We start from the raw sequence: 20499 nt of genomic DNA on the forward strand, positions 1-20499 counted from the left end.
CTAAACCGCGTAAGACGGAACGACGCAAAATATTATTTTTTATATTTTTATGGGGGCGCGTTCGTAACCACGAAACATCGTAAGTCGAGACCAGCGTAACCCGAGGACTTACTGTATATGTTTCCTAAATCCTTTTCTGTCTCTCCCACCGCCAAAGGTGGGATTCAGCTATATATATATCTGACAGGTAAGTTTCATGAACAAAATGATATTGTTAAGATACAATAAAGTTTGTTCATACTTACCTGGCAGATATATATATTTTTAAGTACCCACCCACCTCCCCTCAGGAGACAGTGGAGATAGAAATCTGATAGAAAATGGGAATGGTTCCTGATACCCGCCTCCCAGCGGCGGGAATGGGTACTAACCACCCTACTCCCACTACGTGTGTCGTAAGTTTTTAGAAATTCTGTCGGACTTCAGAGAATACAGCTATATATATATCTGCCAGGTAAGTATGAACAAACTTTATTGTATCTTAACAATATCATTTTCATACAATCAACTTACCTGTCAGATATATACTTAGCTAAGACTCTGTCGTCCCCGACAGAAATTCAAATTTCGCGCCACTCGCTACAGGTAGGTCAGGTGATCTACATGCCTGCCCTGGGTGGCAGGACTAGGAACCATTCCCGTTTTCTATCATATTTTCTCTGTCACCAGTGGTATCAACATTGTTGTTACTACCTCCTGACCTGAAATCTTATTTCAAAGCAATTGATCTTCTTTTCATCGGACTTTTTGGTGACGTACCTGGATCGTTGTTTTGGCATTCGCTACTGTGGACTGGATTTGGACTTGCTTTTTTATTTTTCTACAGAATGTCTGATTCAAGTGTTAGTGTGAGAATGTGTGTGAATGTAGGCTGCAAGGTGAGGATACCGAAGGCTTCGGTTGATCCTCTCACTGTATGTCGTAAATGTAGAGGGTTTGAATGTTCTTTAACTAATACCTGTCATGAATGTGAAAGGTTGAATGCGGAAGAATGAAAGACTCTAACTTCTTACTTGAGGAAGTTAGAGAGGGATAGAGTTAGACGGGCTGCATCAAAGGGTGTGAGTACAAGGCCTATTGAGCCTTTTAATGAGTATCTCTCCTATTGATAATGTTTTTGATTTTCCCTCTGTATCGGGACCTTCACAGGCTTTGCAATCAGAATCGGCCTCTGAAATCGCCGACCTGAAGGCTACTATTCACAGGATGAGATCCAAAATGGCAGCCATGCAAGGTAAGGATAGTGACAGTGACTTGTTCAGTGAAGTGAGTGCTCCCAGTGTTGTGGAGAGGGCGTTTGATCGTCTCTGCGACGCTCCCAGGCCTAGACCTCTTCCAAGCTCCCATGCCCAGAGGAGAAGGAAAGTCGAAAGCCTTAAGGAGGTCGTGGAGAATTCCCAATGGTCAGACGTCCCTTCAGCAGGCTCTGACTCGCAACAGACTGCTCAGGACCGCTTTAGAAAAAGCGACCTGCGAGAGTGTTTCTCTTCGTCTCCCTCTCCTTCACCTAAACGAGGGTGGAAGGACTCGGATCTTTCCAGGCCCCTGAAAAGGCATTGGAAAGAACCTTCTTTGAACTCGAGCCCCGAACGCTTCTCGGATGAAGCTCCCTCCTCGATCAAGAAGGCGAAAGTAGTATCGACGTCTCCCTGCATGGACATAGCTGAGCGTACTCCTTCGAGGTCTCCCTCTCCTCCCATTGAAGAGGACGTTGGAGAAACTTCTAAGAGGATCCTACTAGCCGTTCAAGAGCAGCTAGCCTCCTTGGTCGGAGTCCTTGCTAGAGATCCTCCTCGCAAGAAGGACGTTGCGCTTCCTGTTAAGAAGTCTCGTCTTCTTTCACCTGCCAGGCGCGAGGCGCCAACCAGGCATGAGAGACCAAGCGCAAGAGAGGCGTATACCAGGCGCGAGGCGCCAGCCAAGCGCGAGATTACTTCCAAGCTCGAGGCGCCAGACAGACAAGAAGAGTTTCAGGCACGAGCAGCCTGCCAGGCGCGAGGAACCAGCCAGGCGCCAGACAGTAGCGAGGCGCCAGACAGTAGCAAGACGCCAGCCAGGCGCGAGACGTCATCCAGGGGCAAGGAGCCAGCCAGGCGCGAAGCGCCAGCCAGGAGCGAGGCGTCATCCAGGCGCGAGGCGCCAGTAAGATGCGAGGCGTCATCCAGGCGCGAGGCGCCAACTTTTTTCAAGAGGGACTCGGTACATTCTCTCAGTCCCTCTCCTATCAGGAGTTTGTCTCTCACAGATAGAAGACTTCCTGATTTTGAAGCGGATTCTCCTTTGGATCCCGGTGTAGACGAGAATTCAGAAGACGAGGCTCGTGGTAGGGAAGGACACTCAAGTTACAAAGTCTTGACAGCCCTTCTGCTTCAGGAATATGGGGACGCATTAACTCCTTCCGCTCCTCTTTCTCCGCGCTCTCTGTTTTCAAGTGCAAGGGTCCCTAAGTCTTCTTCTTTCTTGAAAATGAGACCTACCATCTCTGTGAAGAGGGCTCTTCAGTCTCTTAACGTATGGATGGAAACGAAGAAGGATCTTGTCAGGACGGTCTTCTGCATGCCCCCAGCGAGACTCGCTGGCAGAAGGGGCATTTGGTATAAAACTGGGGAGAATATGGGTCTTTCTCTCCCATCCTCGGCTGAAGTAGACTTCTTTACATTAGTTGATGCTTCAAGAAGACATGGACTAAACTCTGCTCGCATTACTTGGGGCATTTCCGAGCTAGATCATCTCCTCAAGGGACTCTTCCATGTTTTGGAAGTTTTCAATTTCTTGGATTGGTCCCTTGGGGTGATGTCTAAGAAGGCGCATGACTCAGAGGGTCTCGACCCGGAAGTCCTTCTTTGTATCTTGTCGTGCATCGACAAGGCAGTACAAGATGGCTCCTTAGAAGTCTCCTCTCTATTTGGAGCGGGACTACTGAAGAAGAGGATGGTATTCAGTGCTTTTCTGACCAAGGCGGTCTCCCACTCTCAAAGAGCAGCACTTATTTACGCTCCCATGTCTGACTTTTTGTTTCCTTCTCAGTTAGTGAAGGACATTTCCCGATCACTAACTGAGAAGGCGACACAAGACCTTCTCATTCAATCTTCAAGAAAGAAGAGACCTTCTGCAACGGTTGAGAAGAAAGGGCCGAGTACGTCTCTTCAGCCCTTTCGAGGAGGCCCTCCCTCCAGAGCTCCCTCTAAAAGGAAGGCTCCTGAGAAGAGAGGTAGATCTGCCTTCCGTCCCTTTAAGAAGGGAAAGTGAATCTACGCCCCTCCAAACACCAGTAGGTGCCAGGCTCCTAGGATTTGCGGAGGCCTGGGCATGCATCAACACGGACGCTTCTTCAATGTCTGTGATAAGGAAGGGATACTGTATCCCCTGACTTCAACTCCGCGGAAAAAATACAAGGACCCTGTGCTGAGGGATACTCTTCGACTAATGGTGGATCAGATGTGGGACAAGAGAGCGATAGAGCTAGTGCTGGATCAAAACTCCCCGGGGTTTTACAATCGCCTTTTCCTGGTTGCAAAGGCCTCGGGGGGCTGGAGACCAGTTCTAGACGTCAGCGCTCTGAACAAATTTGTTCAGAAGGAGAAGTTCTCCATGGAGACTTCTGCCTCAGTCCTTTCGGCTCTGCGCCAAGGAGATTGGATGGTTTCTCTGGATCTCCAGGACGCCTATTTTCACGTCCCGATTCACCCTTCGTCGAAGAAGTACCTCCGTTTCATGACAGGGGGAAGGATCTTTCAGTTCAGGGCCTTGTGTTTCGGCCTGTCCACAGCTCCTCAGGTCTTCACAAGCCTGATGAAAAATGTGGCGAGGTTTCTTCACCTCAAGGGTGTAAATATTTCTCTGTATCTGGACGACTGGCTCATCAAAGCCAGATCAGAGAGGCAGTGTTTGGAGGACCTTATTTTGACTCTGAAACTGATCAAGCCGTTGGGATTACTCGTAAACCTCGAGAAGTCGCAGCGGACCCCCAGACAGAACATAGTCTATCTGGGGATTCAGATGGATTCTCGGGGTTTTCGAGTATTTCCTTCGCAAGAGAGACTCGGGAAAGGCTTGGAGAAAGTCTCTCTCTTCTTAGGGAAAGAACGGACTTCGGCGAGGGAATGGTTGAGCCTTCTAGGGACCCTTTCCTTGCTCGAACAGTTCTTTCCTCTAGGAAGACTTCATTTACGTCCGCTTCAATTCTTCCTCAAGAGTTCATGGAGTTGGAAGACCGGACATCTATCAGACTTCTTCCCCATTCCAGTGGAGATGAAGTCTCACTTAGAATGGTGGTTGCCCCCGTTGAAGGAGAACAAGGGAATCTCCCTGGAGGTTCAGAACCCAAGCCTAGTGTTATACTCCGACGCGTCGGAGAAGGGTTGGGGAGCAACATTAGGTACGAGAGAGGTGTCAGGCACCTGGGAAACAGCACAGGTGTCCTGGCACATAAACTGCAAAGAACTCTTTGCCGTACACCTGGCACTGAAGAACCTAGAACCTTTTGTGTCAAACAGAGTAGTTCAAGTAAATGTGGACAACACCACAGCGCTTGCCTACATTCGGAAACAAGGAGGGACTCACTCCTTGTTCCTTTACGAACTAGCAAGAGACCTGCTGCTTTGGACTTCCCAGAGGAACATCTCCCTTCTTACGAGATTTGTTGAGGGAGTAAGGAACGTAAGGGCAGACAGGCTGAGCAGGAGGAACTAGGTCCTTCACACAGAGTGGACCCTCCACTCAGAAGTGTGTCAGTCTCTCTGGTCTCTTTGGGGGACTCCTCATGTGGATCTCTTCGCCACATTCCTCTCCAAAAGACTGGAAGTCTTTTGCTCTGTGGTAGAAGACCCCAGAGCTCTGATAGTCGACGCCTTCCTGCTAGACTGGTTTCATGTAAACGTCTACGCTTTTCCACCTTTCAAGATCCTGGGACAAGTACTGAAGAAATTTGTGGCTTCAAAGGGGACAAGGATGACCCTGATAGCCCCCTTTTGGCCAGCACAAGATTGGTTCACAGAGGTGGTGGAGTGGACAGTAGATTTTCCCAGATCCCTTCCAAGAAGGATGGATCTTCTCAAACAGCCACACTTCGAGAGGTATCATCAAAACCTCCCCGCTCTCGCTCTGACTGCCTTTCGACTATCGAAAGACTTGTCAGAGCGAGAGGGTTTTCTCGCAAGGTTGCAAGCGCGATCGCGAGAGCCCGCAGAGCCTCCACTAGACGAGTATATCAGTCTAAGTGGGAAGTTTTTAGAAGGTGGTGCAAGTCGAAGAAGTTGTCCTCCTCCACTACCTTTGTGACCGAAATCGCTGATTTCTTGTTGTTCCTAAGAGAAGACTCTCATCTATCTGTATCCACAATAAAGGGATGCAGGAGCATGCTTTCGGCAGTCTTCAGGAATAGAGGCCTAAATCTTGCAGATAATAAGGATCTCCACGATCTTATAAGATCCTTTGAAACTACAAAGTCTTTAGGGAAGTCACCTAGGAAAAGGCCTGGGATTGGACCCTCCTAGCTTGGAACCTAGATGTAGTGCTCAAGTTCCTGTCATCTGAAAGGTTCGAACCTCCTCATCTGGCTTCTTTTCGAGACTTAACAAGGAAATGCTTATTCCTCTTATCTTTAGCAACAGCCAAAAGAATTAGTGAGCTACATGCCCTAGAGGATAAAGTAGGATTCAAGGGAGACTCAGCCATTTGCTCGTTTAAAGCATTATTTTTAGCTAAAAACGAGAACCCCTCGAATCCCTGGCCTAAGACCTTCGAGGTTAAAGGCTTATCGAGTCTCGTCGGTAGAGAAGCAGAAAGATCTCTTTGTCCTGTAAGAGCACTAAAATTCTACCTTCAGAGAAAAAACCAGATGGGGGGCTCTAGACAAGGTCTTTGGTGCGCGGTAAAAGACCCCACAAGACTGATGTCTAAGAATGCTCTAGCGTTCTTTGTGAGAAACGTCATTACAGACGCGCATAAGATCTGTCCTTACGACGCGTTTCGACTCTTGAGAGTGAAAGCTCATGAAGTGAGAGCCCCCCCCCCCCATAGCGACCTCTCTATCGTTTCAAAAGAATATGTCACTAAAGAACAACTCTTGAAAAGCGACATTTTGGAGATGCAACTCAGTATTTGCATCTCACTACTTGAGAGATGTTCGTGTGACCTACGAGAAATGTTTTTCTCTAGGTCCTTTCGTGTCTGTGGATACGATCCTGGGTATAGGAGCTAACACCGATCCTTAGATTTGTACATACCTTCTATTAGATATGTTCTAGACTTTCTGCTGACAAAAGTGCTAGATGTCGCACTGGCGGCCGTTCACTGTTGCTCAGTAAGGAACTCTTGTGATATCTTCTTAGATGAGTATTAATTATTTTTTTTTGAAAATTTTATGTGTGTGTGCCTAATGTGTTTTTGAGTTCTGGTTGTTGTGAAGAGTTTGGGGATAACTCTGAACAATCTTTAGTACTAACATGATGGTTAGGATCAGGTGATCGGGATCGGTTGTGTGCTCCTTCATAAGGTGTATTGTCATATAAGTGGATTAGCACCCATTGACAAAGTCCTTTTAGGCTTTGCTGAGTAAGCGGATAAGACCCCATCGGCAGACCCACAAGAACTCTTGGCCATAGATCACATATCTCGCTAAAGTTTCTTGAGGTGATGCAGACTCCTGGGCAGCAGCCACGAAGTCTACCACCTATCAGGTAGGAACCAAGGTTTATTTATACCTACAACATATGTTATTTACCTGTCTATTCCATAGTTAGCTGTCTCTTACCCTCCACCAAAGGGTGCCAATCAGCTAAGTATATATCTGACAGGTAAGTTGATTGTATGAAAATAATATTGTTATGATACAATAAAGTTTCATACATACTTACCTGGCAGATATATACTTAGCTAAGACTCCGTCGTCCCCGACAGAAATTCAAATTTCGCGCCACTCGCTACAGGTAGGTCAGGTGATCTACCTGCCTGCCCTGGGTGGCAGGACTAGGAACCATTCCCGTTTTCTATCATATTTTCTCTCTTCCACCTGTCTCCTGCGGGGAGGCTGGGTGGGCCATTAATCGTATATATCTGCCAGGTAAGTATGTATGAAACTTTATTGTATCATAACAATATCATTTTTATTATAAAAATGTCATATTTTCATATTTGCATGACTACGTGCATTTTTTGTGGTAAACTATGAAAATACTCGGGTATAATAATTTTTAGGGGGGAGTTTTGATGTTTGAACTATCAAAATAGGCATGTACTATAAGCAGTTTTCAAGGGGTTTTAAGTATTTGTGAATTTTAGCTAATTGCGAGGGGTTGTGGTACACATCCCCCATGAATACCGGGGGTCAACTGTATACCCATACTTTCTTTCTGGAAAGTACCTACTATTAATTGGGATGCAAGAATAAAACATGTTTGCAACATTCTTGTCAAGCATGTCAAGGACTATATATAAATGTTTGATATTTCAGTAATTTGTTCTTTTTGTCTTTCAGAAATTGGGGTGGGGTTTGCAGCATTTGGAGTGACCTTTATCTTCTTAGGAGTAATTCTCTTCTTTGATAAAGGTCTCTTGGCCATAGGAAATGTAAGTTTTTTGATGAAAAAAGTAAAAGTTTTCCAAGATTCTTTTTTATATCAGTTAATGTTGTTGCTCTATAGTACAGTCCTGTATATTTTGACACTGTTAGCAAATGCTGTTTCTTTTATAACTTGTTTATTTTACAGATTTTGTTTTTGGCTGGTTTAGCCTTTGTTGTTGGTTTGGAGCGCACATTCCGTTTCTTCTTCCAGCGTCACAAATGGAAAGGTTCAGGAGCCTTCTTTGGAGGAATCTTAACTGTTCTTTTTGGATGGCCTTTAATTGGCATGTGTGTCGAATTATATGGTTTTGTTGTATTGTTCAGGTATGTGGAAATTTTTATGTCATAAAGAAGTTGGAATAATGAATATACATATCAGTGCATAGAAGAGTATGCAATACTGAATCTGATTTTTTAAAAGCAGAACTTATTTTCTTCTTTTAATATAAACCTATCACTCATATGCAACCTACATTCATGGTCTTCAAATGTTTCAAAGAATGGAGTTTTTTTTTTTTTTTTTTTTTTTGTATGGAACCTTAGGTTCACAGATACATGTACAGCCTACCTTACTTTTCCTTTAATACAGAAGGAACAAAGTTGCTAGTGGTAGCAGGGTTGAGAGAGAGAGAGAGAGAGAGAGAGAGAGAGAGAGAGAGAGAGAGAGAGAGAGAGAGAGAGAGCATCTGTAAATGCCTACCATTGAAGCTGCCTTGATATAAAGATGATGTATGGAGTGGTCTGATCTTGTGAACAAGGACTTTCACAGTAACTACTTAATCATCTATTTCTTGAAAACCAGTTCATGAAGTGACCAGAGGAGAATAGTAGTTAGAAAATACTACCAGAGAACGTTGATTCCGTAAGACATGGCTGAACAGTTGTAAATGGACAAAAGAGATGATTCATATCATTGAAGTGGATAGGAAATGAAGGAAAGGCTAAAGAGGTAGTGAACTATAGTCATAACCAACTTAAGTCCTGTCAGTGAGACTTTCTGATATGTAGGGGGTGTCACTATGCCCCCCTCCCAAGGATTCAAGAAACCAAGCATTTTTATATATGCATATAATAAAGTGTCCCTAAAGAGGGTTGGCATGTTAATCCAAAAAAGTGGACACTGGTTTTTTGTTGTGTAAAGTGGCCACTGGAGAACATACATACCACATTTTTTTATATATTATCAGCAATGGTAGCCATGTTTATGCTATAATGCATGTGCCTTCCAAAGGAAATACAGGGTAAAAAGGATATTTTGGCATTTTTATCAATGTAAAATTTTTTAGACATAAAATGATCTTATCCATCAGCTGTATTATTCTTTGGTTTACCATTATTATTTCAATAAAGTACCGTAATTGTTAGAAATTAGTTAGTTTCTGTTTTATTTTGCAGGAATATAAAGGCTCAAAGTATGTTTTCTGATAATTTATAATTCATGTATCCCAGGTACATTGTCCTCCTAAGATGTCATGCAGAAAAAGAAAATCTGCTCCCACTTAGATTGAACATAAAAACTCAGAGCCATGGGAAGACCCTCCTTGAGTGAGGCACCAAGGCAACTGTGTCATTCTTTTTGAAAACACCAAACATGGAAATTTATTCCCGTTTTCTGAGTTAAAGGATCCTAAAAAACGATGGACATATATTGGACTTATATCCAGAATGTAAAGCATCAATGTATACTCCTGAAGGATCATCCACCAAAATGAACAATTGGGGATTCAGGAAGAACAAACTGCCTACAAGGGCCTTTACATCTGTAAGTTTAGCACTTGGTGTGGGATTTAAGGAGCACTCATTTAGACTTACTAGCATGTAGATAAACAGGAACATCTGAATGATTACTACTTTTTTGATGGCCCTCAGGCTTGAGCAGTGGATGTTTCCTTAGATTTGGCCTGATTCAGACTCATAGGCCTGCCCCTCATATCTACTATGAATACTATTGAACAATTTCAAGTTCAAGAATTGCTTAATGTCTCCTGTAGAGCCCTTGTAGCCTCAGGGCAAATGATTTTCAGAATTTCCAATGCTCTCGGTAGATGTCTCATTCTTCCGTTAAGAGGAAATGAACTCTACTATGTAATTCCATACACTTCCATCAACTTAGGAGATACTACACAGTTCCATACACTTCCATTAACTTAGGCATCTCCTTACCTGCTAGATTTAAGAATGTCCCCTCCCATAATAAGATTTTCAAGTTATCATAGGATCTGTCCTTAATTTAAAACTGCTAGGTCAGAAGCAAAGGTCTGTGTAATGCTGAGGGTACCATTCTAGAGGAATTGACAGCATCTGGAACCTTGTAGACGTCAATGTTTTCTGTTTAGAGATAATAAAGACTTTGACTGTCTGCTTCCAAAGTTATCGTTCCATACGTACTGTCCTCGGTATTGCATCAAGTACTTTTAGATCTTGCTGAAGGTCAGAGCTGCAAGGTGTTGAGATTAAAGACCCTTCATCTCTATATCAATATCTCTCTGGAGTTTAGATGCAGGTCTACAATTTATCTGAATTTACTATGAAACCTTTTATTTAGCACTAGCAGCAGTTAATAAGTAAATTTGTAGTCAGCACCCTTCTTTAAGCTGGTGTTAAGGGAATGCTATTTTAGATTTTAGCTTTCTGTCTTAGAGCTGAGGGTGATGTTAAGGCTACGCTTTACAGTGACCTATAAGAATTCCCATGTAACTCCATAGAGGAGAAGAAGAGAAAACTTTTGTCCTGTTGGGGCAATTAAAATTCAATCAGATAGGTTAAACCTAGAACATTTTTATCATCCTTTTAGAAACATAGATGATGATGTCAAAGGTTAAGCCTGGAAGAGGCAAAAATCAACCTTTTGTTTTGTGGTTTTAGAAAACCTAGCTGTCTTTGCCAGTGGTTAAGCTTGAAGGCAAAGTTAACTTTTTATTTTTTGGTTTTAGAAAACCTAGAATGTATTTGTGAAGGTTAAGACTGGAAGAGGCAAAGTTAACCTTTTGTGGTGTGATTTTTAGAAACTTATAACGTCTTTGTCAAGGAACACAAGGTCCTCTGTGACGTATTGAATAGGTTAGTGCATGAGAATTAGCTCCATATTTTTTATCAAGTGCATGAGAATTAGCTCCATATTTTTTATCATTATTGAAGGTAAACATTCATAATGTGAGCAGCAGTTGTAACTTCATTTAGTATTAAGTCTATTTGTCGCTCCAGAATAGGATTGATGTGGTGCAGAAGTGCAATTTGGTTTTTACCCACTCACTACCTTAAGTATACAGAATTGTGTTTGAAAACAGTAAAGCCCTTAATCCACTACTAGTAGTGGGTAGTCTTTTCCTGAACCGAAAAAAAGAAGCAATTCTGTAGACACTTTTGTTTAAATCCCGGGTTTTAATATTTTGGGGAGCTTAAAGGTACAAATTTTGTATAGGAGCTTACCTTTATATTGTAAAGGTATTTATTTGAGATGAATCTTACCTACTGTTAAATTTAGCTATATCTCTGCGCCGATTAGGCGAGTCGGCATTCAAAAAAAAAAAAATCGAATGGCTAGTTTACCTGTTCTCCACCAGGTGTGTTTCGAATGTTTTAGCTTTTGTTAGAATTCTCCTTGCCATCATTGCGGCTAGGTGATTGTTGGTACTCTATGAAGTTTGGCTGTTTTACACCTGTTTACGGTATTGTAATTTCATTTTCCTAGGATATCTTCCACCAGAAGTAAAACCAATAACATCAGGCTATGTAGGAATGTTTTGGTGTAACCAGGATGGTGAAATTGGAAGTTTATCTATATTCCTTTGTACTGGCAGGGGTACAGAGTGTGATTTTGGAACTACTAGATGTGAAGAATGTAGGGATTTGTTCCGAGAAATTTATGCCTGAATATGTCACATATAGGAAAGACTGGAACTAATAGATTGCGAAAGCAATTAGATCAGGACTTAAACCTGTCAGGCTATCCCTACTCAGACTAGGCATTTTAGTAGGCTAGTATTGACTTCCATTGTAGCTCCGCCTTCTGCTCCCCATTCAGTTCAGTTCAGGAAAAGCGTAACAAGAACTTAGAACATTAACCTATTTTTAGTTCTAATACAATTTGAACTTAGTTTGTGACGGGAACGTTCCGAATCCCTCCAGTGTGCACTCATTTTCGCGTTCCCTGTTAGAAGTAAGGTGTTGGTGCCCTCGTCTGTACGTAGCCCGAGCCTAGGACTGCCCTGTGACAGTTGGAAAAGTCTGCTGCCAGGGAACTGGGTCGGTTCTCGGGACGATGGGATTCTGTGCCCTCCAATACCTACTTCGCCCTTTTCATGGTCTGAATCTTGTTTAAAGCGTTCGCCAAAGGACTGTTTAAGAGTCCACACAAGGACCATTTCGGTAAGCGTTGATGCTCGCTCCGTAGGCGCATTCTGTCATCTTCAACACCTAGTTTGAGGTGTTAGCATGCATAGGCTTAATAATATATGATATAGGTATAGACATTTTATTGAGATGATAATGTATCTGTAGCGAGTTTTACACGTGTAGATATGTCGAGTGTTTATCTCTCATGTTTTGGTTATTCTAAATTCAAGTAGGCTAGCATATTCCTTTTTCTTCGTAATGCTTGGGTTTGTTCTTTGCGTTGCTTCCTCTTCGGCTATCGGCAAATCTCTTACTACTGCCTCGATTAATGTTTCTTTTCAAGTCGACACTCTGTAGTATCTAAAGTTCTCGCAGAGTTAGATATTCTAGCTTCAGAGATTTCTAACTTATTTCATATAGGAATGCTTTCAAGTATGTACGTTCGCTTTGGACGAGGCGGGAGCGTTGTTGTAACTCCTCTTCCGCCGCCTCCCATTTTTGGCGCCTCGTTCTCTATCTCCCTCTGTCGACTCGTGCGGACTGCGGACCAGGGTTCCCAGACATACAATAATTATCATACGAGTACGGTAATTTGACCCTCTGTGCGATAAATAATTATTAATCAAAATACGATCATTTGAAGAGATTTGGTACGATAATTTGGTCTGATACATCGTGTGAACGCAGTTGACTCGTGCTGAGTGCGGACTTGGCCGAGTCCCGAGTCACTTAACTGTCTTGCTCTCAATGAGTCGTGGTGGATTCGATACAGCACTCAGCTGCTGTCACTTCTTATCGACAAGTGTCGCTTGTTGTTGTTATGGTTGCGGAGAAAGAGCAATCCTTTAAGCTCTTTGTTTACCTCCTGTCGGCAGCTGTCTCCTGTCATCCGCTAACGGAAGAAGAGTTTGAATGGAGTTGGAGGAACATGTTTGGGCCGGGTGGCTTTTGTTGTCACAATACACTTTGCTGTATCCTCATTTTGTTGAGGATAGAGGCCACATAGAGAATATATCTTAATTGTCTTAGCGTATTTTTGCGCCCACTAAAATACTTTTAGGCTTACCAGCCAAAAACTCTTGAATCACGTGCCTTAGCGGATGCTGGGAGTTCACGGATCAAGGTGTTGTTTTGTTTACAATCGTTACACAGGCGCGCAAGCGCGAATTTCTTTCTTGCCGCACTAAAAAGTATCTGTGACACATCTCGGAAATTATTTCGTCACTTTGACATAATTTTTGTACCATTTTAAATTAGCCGTTACATGGAGTATTGTATATGAATATGTGCGCATTTTTATGTAGAATACAACAAAAAAATACTCATGATTGTTACATTTATCAGTTTTGAGATATTTTCATATAAATAACTATAAGTGCCAAAATTTCAACCTTTGGTCAACTTTGACTCTACCAAAATGGTCGAAATATGCAATTGTAAGCTAAAACTCTTATATTTTAGTAATATTCAATCATTTACCTTAATTTTGCAACTAATTGGAAGTCTCTAGCACAATATTTCGATTTATGGTGAATTTATGAAAAAACTTTTTCCTTACGTCCGCGCGGTAACTCTTCCGAAAAAAATCATACATGCGATTGTGGTAATGTTTGCACCATTTTAAAATTAGCCGTTACATAAAGTTTTATATATGGAAATGTGCGCAATTTCATGCACAATACAACTAAAAACAACCCATGGTTGTAGCTTTTATCAATTTTGAAATATTTTCACATAAAAAATGATAAGTGACAAATTTTCAACCTTCGGTCAACTTTGACTCTACCGAAATGGTCGAAAAACGCAATTGTAAGCTAAAACGCTTATATTCTAGTAATGTTCAATCATTTACCTTCATTTTGCAACAAATGGGAAGTCTCTAGCACAATATTTCGATTTATGGTGAATTTATGAAAAAAATGACATTTTCTTTTCGTCCGCGCGGTAACTCTTCCAAAAAAATCATACGTGCGATTGTGGTAATGTTTGCACCATTTTAAATTAGCCGTTACATAAAGTTTTATGTATGAAAATATGTGCAATTTCATGTAGAATACAACAAAAAATAATTGAAGGTTGTAGCTTTTCTCATTTTTGAAATATTTGCATATAAATCATGATAAATAGAAAAAAAACCACGTTCGGTCAACTTTGACTCTACCGAAATGGTCGAAAAACGCAATTGTAAGCTAAAACTCTTACATTCTAGTAATATTCAGTTATTTATCTTAATTTTGAAACAAATTCGAAGTCTCTAGCAAAATATTTAGATTTATGGTGAATTTTAAAAAAAACTTTCCTTCCCTCCGCGCGCGGATTCTCCGCCACAAATCTCCGAAATGCGTACGTCCCATTCTCGGAATATTTGCTCCATTTCATATTAGGCATTTCATAGAGTTTTATATATGAAAATGTGTGCAATTTCATGTAGAATAAAACAAAAAATATTTGAAGGTTGTAGCTTTTCTTATTTCTGAAATAATTGCATATAAAAAATAAAAAATTATATACAAAAAAAATTCGAACATCGGATTCGGGTCAACGTTTAAACTTGTCAGATATGGGCGAAAACTGCAATTGTAAGCTAATACTCTTACAGTATAGTAATATTCAATCATTTGTCTTCATTTTGAAAGAAATTGGAAGTCTCTAGGACAATATTTAGATTTATGGTGAATTTTTGAAAACATTTTTTTATGCATTCAACTTACCTGTCGGATATATACTTAGCTATAGACTCCGTCGTCCGCGATAGAAATTCGAATTTTGCGGCACACGCTACAGGTAGGTCAGGTGATCTACCGCCCCGCCGCTGGGTGGCGGGAATAGGAACCATTCCCGTTTTCTAAGACAGATTTTCTCTATCGTTTGGAATGTAAACATACGTTTGCAGCTGCTCCTGATTTGGATTTTCGTGTTTCATCGCCATCGATCTTCTGGGCTATCTTTTGCAGGGAAGTACTGAGTCTTTGGTTCGGCATACGTTTATTAACTGTTTTAACGAATTTGGCTTCGAAAATTTCGAAGAATACATTACATGTAACTACCGAAGTTTTCGGTAGACACTTACATAGTTTGCAAGAAGGGAAATATTAATATTTATTCATTAATGGGTAATAAAAGTTAAAATTGATTGAGGCTAACTTCGTTATCGAGGAAGTCAGAAAAACATGGAACTAGTTACGCTTCCTTTAGAAGTTTTATAGCTCTCGTACTAACGAGCAGTTAGAGCATTAACGGTACTAGTAGTGTTGTATCCTCATCACTTCTTACCTTACAGAACTACAAATTCATATTGCAATTTGAAGATAAAGGAATATAGCTCCGAAAGCGAGCTATTAGAACGTAAGAAGTGAATTAGTGTTTCCTCATTGCAATGGAGGGTGCGTCTGATCGGCTTCATCTCGCTCCCAGGCCTAGACCTCTTCCAAGCTCACAGGCCCAGAGGAGAAAGAATGTCGAAAGCCTTACGGAGGTTATGGAGAATCCCCACCGATCAGGCGTCCCCTCGGCAGTGTCTGTAGAACGTCCCAGACTGCCAGGGATAGCCATTGGAAAGGCATCCTAAACAGTGTTTCCCCCTTATGGTTAAACCTCCTTACCATCGGCGGATGAGGAGAAGGAAGATTCATCAACGAAGATTCATCAACGAAGATTCTTATGAATATACAAGATAATCTCATTTATGTTATGAATAAAGAAAGAGGAAAATTGGATGGTTATAGTATCTTTACTAAAGCATAGCTTCATCTAGGCACCAGGTGCAAGTCAAGTGCCAGGTGCCTGCTTAGACGTCTACCATGATGAAAGATCCTCCCAAAAGCGCATGAAGGAATGCCATGGGGAAGGCACATAGCCAAAGGCCATTCCACGTTGAATACCGCTTCTCTTCCGATCAACGAAGTTCAGTAACGTGGGGTCTGGTCAGTACGTGGATAGGTGCCACAGGATAGAGCGGTGACGTCACAGTCTCTCAATGATAGAATTCCTTCGCCTTTACAGTAAGTGAGGTCTAAGGAACAATAACCTATGAAAGGGATTAATCTCCTTCTGATCTTCTCGAATGGGAAGAAGTTTAGAGACGAGGCTCCAATGAGGAAATACTTTCGAATTATAAAATTCTTACAGCTTCCAGGATTTCCAGCTTCTTTGTGTTGGAAGATGGAAATTTAACAGGGTATCCTCTTGAGATTTGTCACGGGATCAGTTTTTCCTGACGGGGCCGCGAAATGTCGCACAGGCGGCTGTCGTCCGTGTCAGGATGTGTTTGAATCTGTGGGAAGTTTCTCTGGAAGAGAACCCAAGAACATACTTCTCGTGAAAGAGACTCTAGTGGTCGCATAAGCGACTTCGTCTCTATCACATTGGTTTGATTTGGAGAGAAGTTTTTTTTTTTTTTGTAGGATCAGCCTTCACCTGCCAGGTACTCAAGATGTCCTTGTCCTTGTCAGGATGAAGCTGGTTCTACTTTAAACCCTTTACCTTATGAAGAGAGGCGCTCTCCTCGGGTAACTCACTCTTTTCCCAACATTATGGGACAAGAGATGGAAGATATCAGACTAGGAAGTCAATGAGGGTGCAGGTCTTTCAGCTTACAAGACCTTAGCAACCCTTTTATTGCAAGAATTCGGAGAGTCTCTTGAGTTCTGCCACCCCTCTTTCTCCTAGTTCGTTACTTTTAAGAGGATTATAAGTCATCCTCTTCTGTATATATGCAACAAACCGATTTTCAGAATGAGAACTTTGCAATTGTTTGGAATTGGACAAGACTTGTATGAGCTCGCATTATTTGATTAGAGGCTTTTTCAAGTAATAGAAGCATAGATTACAGCATTATGTCCATGGATAGGAAGCTTGAATGATTCTCTTCGATCCTTATTTCTCATTAGGATCTCCTTCGTCTAGTACCAATTCGTTTTATTGACGAAAAGAACGAAGTTAGGAGATTTTACATTCTCTCTCGGCCTCGGCGAGGAAAGAATGTAGTAGAGAATTCACTTTAATTCTACGGTATGATCATGTCATATACATATACCGAAGTTGACTCTATGGTTGACAACTGAATTCCTAGTATCCTTACAAAAGTGTTCCTAGTTTAATTCTGTTTACCGCAATGTAAGAGAATTATAGAGGATTCTTTATGGCAGGAGTTATCTCAGGCTTTCGGGAAGCATATGTAGAAAGCATAATCGTATTAAAGAACGAAGATTGCTCAGGATAAGTTCGATAAGTCTGTTGGGAATCATTTTCTTCGTGGCAGAAGTTGTTTCCCTGATCTCAGGCTTTCGAGAAGCATGTTTAGAAAGCATAATCGTATTAAAGAACGAAGATTGCTCAGGATAAGTTTGATAAGTCTTTTGGGAATCATTCTCTTCGTGACAGAAATTGTTTCCCTGAATGGACTATATATTGTCCATAAAAGTTTTTCCTACTGAGAACGGAATAAACATAGAAGGCTCAATGCGCCAGAAGCGCCAGCCTGGCGCAAATGCGCCAGAAGAGCCAGCCTGGCGCAATGCGCCAGAAGCACCAGCCTGGCGCAATTGGCGCTAGAAGCGCCATCCAAGATAATTTCTCGTTTTAGCAAGTTATTAACCTTAGAGTTCACTAGCCTCTTCGACAGAGGCGTAGTAACGGCAAGTTTCGTTCCTGATTTCGTTCCCCTTCTAATCGAAAATGGGTTCGATCCCAAGGAACTATGAAATTATTTATTTTAAGCATTTAGGCCAATGCCACAGCTCTCTCATATCACAAAGAGAATCAAGAATCTCTTTTTACGCCTGGGTTCGCGTTGACAAAAGAGAACCTGTTCGGAAATCAGACACGGAACGTAACGATTCTTAAGAGATTCACTGCAATATGTTGCACGTCCGTGAGAAACTTCTCGATAGACGATAATAATTGTGAAATTATGTCTAGCATCTATTGGAGAGAGTTGTAAAAAACCTGAGAGAAGTCTTCTTCATAATCGCTTCGCAAGGTGGAAGACTACCAGGCTTCCTATAGATTACTTCATTATTCTTGACCCAAGAGAGTAGCAATTTACGCCATCTTTAGTTTTAAGAAAGGGGAATAAACTTTAGTCTTTTTCCCCTAAATATTAATTCTTAACAGATGTTAAGATAAAGGGCGTCAAAGGAAGAAAGGATGATACTTTGTTTCTTTTTTGGCCTTAGATATATTGGATTCACAGAGATCATAACGTTCTTCTCACAGCATGTTTCGTAAGAAATTTCCCAAAGATTCTGGAGGTTCTATTAGAATCCAGTATATAGACCTGTAAAACCTCTCCATTCTGAGTCGGTCTGCGTGCAGACTGACCAGAAGTAGACATGGTAAGAGGATTTTTTCAAGGTAAAAGGCAAGGTCATGGTAAAGACATAGACTTGCTGCAGATCTTGCTGGTGGGAATAGGGAAGCTGTCCTCTTCCTATACCTCTGTGAACCACATACGGGGTGTTTTCTTCCCTTTCAGAGGGAAGAATCACCTTTGTCTATATCTTTTATCAACAACGCAGTATAAGGTTATATTCTGTCTCTGCAAGGAGAATTAGATATAGCAGAGAATTAAGATCTTCGGGATCTTATACGATACCTCTATACGATAAGAGTAGGATATCATGCACTGAGTATGGGATTCTTTTTGTTTGGAGTCCTCAGATTCCGTGTTATGACAAGATGGAACTGCTCCTCATAAAACTTCTTTCAGAAATTTTATGAGGGAATTCCTCGTTTCTCTCGGTCCTATACGACCAAGAAGAAAAGGGAATTTTTTGTGCATTGGAATCTCGCATCAGATTCTATGGGAACTCGGCAATGGGTTCTTGCCAGCATAATATGTCTGGCAAAAGAACTAAAACCCTCTGTTCCTCACTCAACGCTCCAGATAGAGTTTCGTTGTTCAGACAGGGTCCTTACGTTTTCATCTACAGAAGAAGAAATGGTGGAAACGTTTGCCTACAGAGTTTTTGGAATGTGATGAGGGCTCAAAATGCTGACCCAGTAGTATTAAGAGGGATATATATAAAGAGCTAAGAAATCAGGGGTCTGCCCAATTTCTACTCTGAGTCTCCTTCCACTTCCAGGCTCCTTCCCTTCCTTCGGGCAAGGATAGGGAAGATTCTACAACGAGAAACCTCATCAACATGTAAGAAGAGATCTCGGTAGCAACAGAGGTAATCACGAAGGATCCTTTTTGGAATAGACTCTTATCTCTCGTACTGTTAGATTTCATATCAATTATGGATGTAGTTGACTACTTCTCCTCCCCTTGCCGGAGAGGCCGAGAGCTCAAAGTGGAAGAAGGTCTTCCACCCTTCTCAAAGTCTCCTGATAAACTATTGTGGTTGTTTAGGACTTTCGGACTGTAGCGCCAATTAGGCGCTAAATGCCATAACAGGCGTAAAAAATGCCAGAGGCAGACAGTCCCAAGAATCACTGTCATTGTCTGGTGAGGAGAAAGAGTGGGCCTCCAACCTGGCTTAGATTTGCTAGAGGCGAACAAATCGGACAGATAAGAGAGTTCGATGGGGACATCGACAGACATCTTCGAGACTCTAACAAGCTCGAAGCTCTAGCAAGTGGGGAGGAACCGGCCAGGCTCCAGAGACGAGGCTCCAGGCAGGCGCAAGGCACCAGCCAAGAGCGAGGCGCCAGGCAGGCGCGAGGAGCCAGCCAGGGGCGAGGCACCAGACAAGCGCGAGGGCGCCAAGGCCAGGCCGGCGAAGCCGGCCAGCAAGGCCGCCAAGGCAGGGCGGGACTGGCACCGGCGCCAGCCAGGCCAAGGCACCAGCCAGGCGCAAGGCGGGCCAGCCAGAGCCAGGCACAAGGCCGCCACAAGGCCAGCCAGGCACGAGGCGCCAGCCAGGCGCAAGGCACCAGCCAGGCACAAGGCACCAGCCAGGCACGAGGCGCCAGCCAGGCGCGAGGAGCCAACCAGGCAAGCGCGAGGAGCCAACCAGGCAAGCGCGAGGCGCCAACCAGGCAAGCGCGAGGCGCCAGCCAGGCTCTAGGCTTCATCCAGAAGAGATCCATTTCTAAGAAAGCCCTGGTCTTCTTTGAAACTATGTGATCACTAAAACACTTCATGAGTATCTTGATGATTCCTTCAAACAGCTGAGAATTAAAAGCGAATGAAGTGCGAGCTTTTATGAATTCTTGTCCTTCCCATAACAATATGTCATTAAGTACATATTAGCTGTCATTTACGGGAGATGCAACTCTGGGTTGACCTCCCATTATACGAAGGATGTCAAGTTAACCTACGAGAGATATGTCTCTCTGGGTTATACGTGTCTACGGATAAGTTGCTGGGATAGGGAGTCGACACTGATCCTTAACTAGTGAGTTAAATCTTAATTTAACGGAATTTTATTATTTGGGTTGTTTGAAAGGAGTTTGGGGATAACTCTACTTCAAGTTAAGCACGAACCCTCGTGTGAGGATCAGGTGATCGGGATCGGTGTTGTGCTCCTTAATTATGCCACTAGGCATAGGTGTTTTGTCATGTAAGTGGATAGGACCCCTTTGACAAATAACCATTAGATTCTGTCAAGTAAGTGGATAAGACCCCATTGACAGATCCACAAGAACTCTTAGCC

General features: G+C 42.5%; 1 protein-coding gene across 2 annotated transcripts in view; it reads left to right on the forward strand.

Moving 5' to 3' along the window:
* The window catches only part of LOC135216689 (vesicle transport protein GOT1B-like), a 187855-nt gene that overhangs the window by 55532 nt on the left and 111824 nt on the right, over positions 1 to 20499 (forward strand). For both annotated transcript variants that reach the window (XM_064252102.1, XM_064252101.1), the window contains exons 2-3: positions 7478 to 7569; positions 7710 to 7888. In XM_064252102.1, the coding sequence (XP_064108172.1) occupies positions 7478 to 7569; positions 7710 to 7888 (271 nt within the window). The remainder of the gene's footprint in view (positions 1 to 7477; positions 7570 to 7709; positions 7889 to 20499) is intronic.

Source organism: Macrobrachium nipponense, chromosome 6 (genome assembly GCF_015104395.2).
Source record: "Macrobrachium nipponense isolate FS-2020 chromosome 6, ASM1510439v2, whole genome shotgun sequence".
Classification (NCBI taxonomy): domain Eukaryota; kingdom Metazoa; phylum Arthropoda; class Malacostraca; order Decapoda; family Palaemonidae; genus Macrobrachium; species Macrobrachium nipponense.